Source organism: Numida meleagris, unplaced genomic scaffold, assembly GCF_002078875.1.
Source record: "Numida meleagris isolate 19003 breed g44 Domestic line unplaced genomic scaffold, NumMel1.0 unplaced_Scaffold765, whole genome shotgun sequence".
In the NCBI taxonomy this organism is placed as follows: Eukaryota; Metazoa; Chordata; class Aves; order Galliformes; family Numididae; genus Numida; species Numida meleagris.
Genome location: NW_018364980.1, coordinates 1 through 2,244, shown reverse-complemented (window position 1 = coordinate 2,244; position 2,244 = coordinate 1). Strand labels below are relative to the sequence as shown.

General features: G+C 64.8%; 1 protein-coding gene across 1 annotated transcript; it reads right to left on the bottom strand.

Moving 5' to 3' along the window:
- Positions 1–668: 668 nt before the first annotated feature.
- On the bottom strand, positions 669–2,235 carry LOC110392019 (lysine-rich arabinogalactan protein 19-like; the record flags this gene model as incomplete). Its single annotated transcript, XM_021383960.1, is given in 2 exon segments — positions 669–706; positions 1,410–2,235. Coding segments are annotated over 2 exon segments (383 nt in total), but the record flags the coding sequence as incomplete, so codon positions are not given.
- Between the last annotated feature and the right edge of the window lie 9 nt (positions 2,236–2,244).

Here is a 2,244-nt window from a genome sequence, read left to right as displayed (position 1 = left end):
CCCATGGAGGGCCCATAGAGATCACATAAGGAGGACCAAAAGACCATAGAGAGGATCATAGAGAGGACCCATGGAGGGCCCATAGAGATCACATAGGGAGGACCCCCTAGACACAGGAGGACCCACAGGGAGGACCAAAAGACCATAGAGAGGATCATAGAGAGGACCCATGGAGGGCCCATAGAGATCACATAGGAAGGACCCCCTAGAGACAGGAGGACCCACAGGGAGGACCAAAAGACCATAGAGAGGATCATAGAGACCCCATAATGAGAAGCGTGTTGCCCCACAGTGCCCCATACCTGCCCCCAGATGCTAATAACTGCCCCACAGAGCCCCATAACTGCCCCACAGAGCCCCACGTTGCCCCATAACCCCCTACAGTGCCCCACAGAGCGCCATTACTGCCCCATAGCACCCCAAAACTGCCCCATAAATTCTAATAACCTCCCCGTAGTGCCCCATAACCACCCCACAAAGCCCTGCAACTGCCCCATAACTCCCAGTAACAACCCCCAGAGCGCCATTACTGCCCCACAGCACCCCACAACTGCCCCAGAGCCCCCCCAGTACCCCGTAACCCCCCCGCAGCGCCCCATAACTGCCTGACGCAGCCCCACCGTCACCCCACAGTGCCCCACAACCGCCCCATAGCACCGCGCACTCACTTGGGGGTCGCTGCTGGGGTCGGCTCCGGCTGCTCGTCCTATGGAAAGAGCTGGGTCAGGGGGCGCCCAGTGCCCCCCAGTTGGGGTTTGGGGGGGAGGGGGGGGTTCCCAGTTGCCTCCCAGTTGGGTTCTGGGGCTCCCAGTTGGACCCAGTTGGGACTGGGGCCCTCCCCTGGCTCCCAGTTGGCTCCCAGTTGCATTTAGGGGCTCCCCACTGCATCCCAGTTTAATTCTGGGACTCCCAGTTGGGTCCTCCATGACTTTCACGCTTCCCCATTGGCTCCCAGTTTGGTCCCAGTTAGGTTTTGTAGACCCCCAGTGCCTCCCACTCCGATCCTGGGGCTCCAGTTCGTCCCAGTTAATACTGGGGCCTTCCATTGGCTCCCAGTTTGCTTGTGGGGCTCCCAGTTGACTCCCAGTTTAGCTCTGGGGTCTCCCAGTTGGGTCCCCATAGACTTTCAGGGCTCCCCGCTGGCTCCCAGTTGGGACTGGGGGCTGCCTTTCACTCCCAGTTTGGTTTCGCGACTCCCAGTTAGCACCAGTTGCATCCCGGGGCTCCCAGTTCACTCCCAGTTGGGTTCCGGACCTCCCAGTTGATCCCCAGTGGCTCCCAGTTGGGATTTGGGGTGCCCCGTAGCCATAACTCCCACCCCTTCCGGTTTGCCACTTCCCCATTGGCCGTCCATCCGCTGTGCCCGCATCCCATTGGCTGCCGCCCCCGTTAGCCCCGCCCCCACTCACCTCAGCGTTTTGGCCACGCCCCCGTGGCGGCGGGGAGGCGGAGCTTCCGCGGGAGGAGGCGGGGCCAGGCGAGGAGGAGGAAGACGATTGGCTGCGCCCTCGGGGCGAGGAGGGGGGCGGGGCCTCGTCTGTGGGCGGGGTATCCGCAATAGCTCCGCCCTCGGGGGCGGGCTCTTTGCTCAGGGGAAGCGGGATTGGCTCCTCTGCGGTGGGCGGGGCCACAGGCTCCGCCCCCTGCACCAACGGCAGGGGGGAGGGGGAGGAAGGGGGCGGGGTTTCCTCACGAGGGGGCGTGGCCATGCTGCTGGTGGGCGTGGCTTCGGTCGGTGGAGGCGGGGCTTCCATCACGGGGGGCGGGGCTTCGACCGCAGGGGGCGTGGTCTGTATTTCAGTGGGCGTGGCCACGCTCTCTGGGGGCGGGGTTTGGGGCTGTGTGGGCGTGGCTTCGGCAACAGGGGGCGGGGCTTCGCCCTCCGTGGGCGGGGCTTGGCCCTGCGAGGGCGGGGCTTCGGGGGTGACGGGCGGGGCTTTGTCCAATGGGAGGGGCTGGTCAAGCGAAGGGGGCGGGGCGGGAGGGGAAGGGGGCGGGGCTTGACAGGGGGCGGGGCCCGGCTTGCCCTCTTCCTCTTCCTCGTCGTCGTCGTCTTCTTCCTCTTCCTCCTCCTCCTCTTCCTCCTCCTCCTCTTCCTCGCCCGCTTTCAGGGGGGGTCTCGCCCCACGGCGGCTGCGGGGGCCGCCCTCGGGGGCTTTGGAGGCGCGGCCCTACAAAAAAAGCAGAGTTTGGCTGAACCCAAACGGGCGGAATCCCACCCAAACGCCCCATGGAGAACAAAGA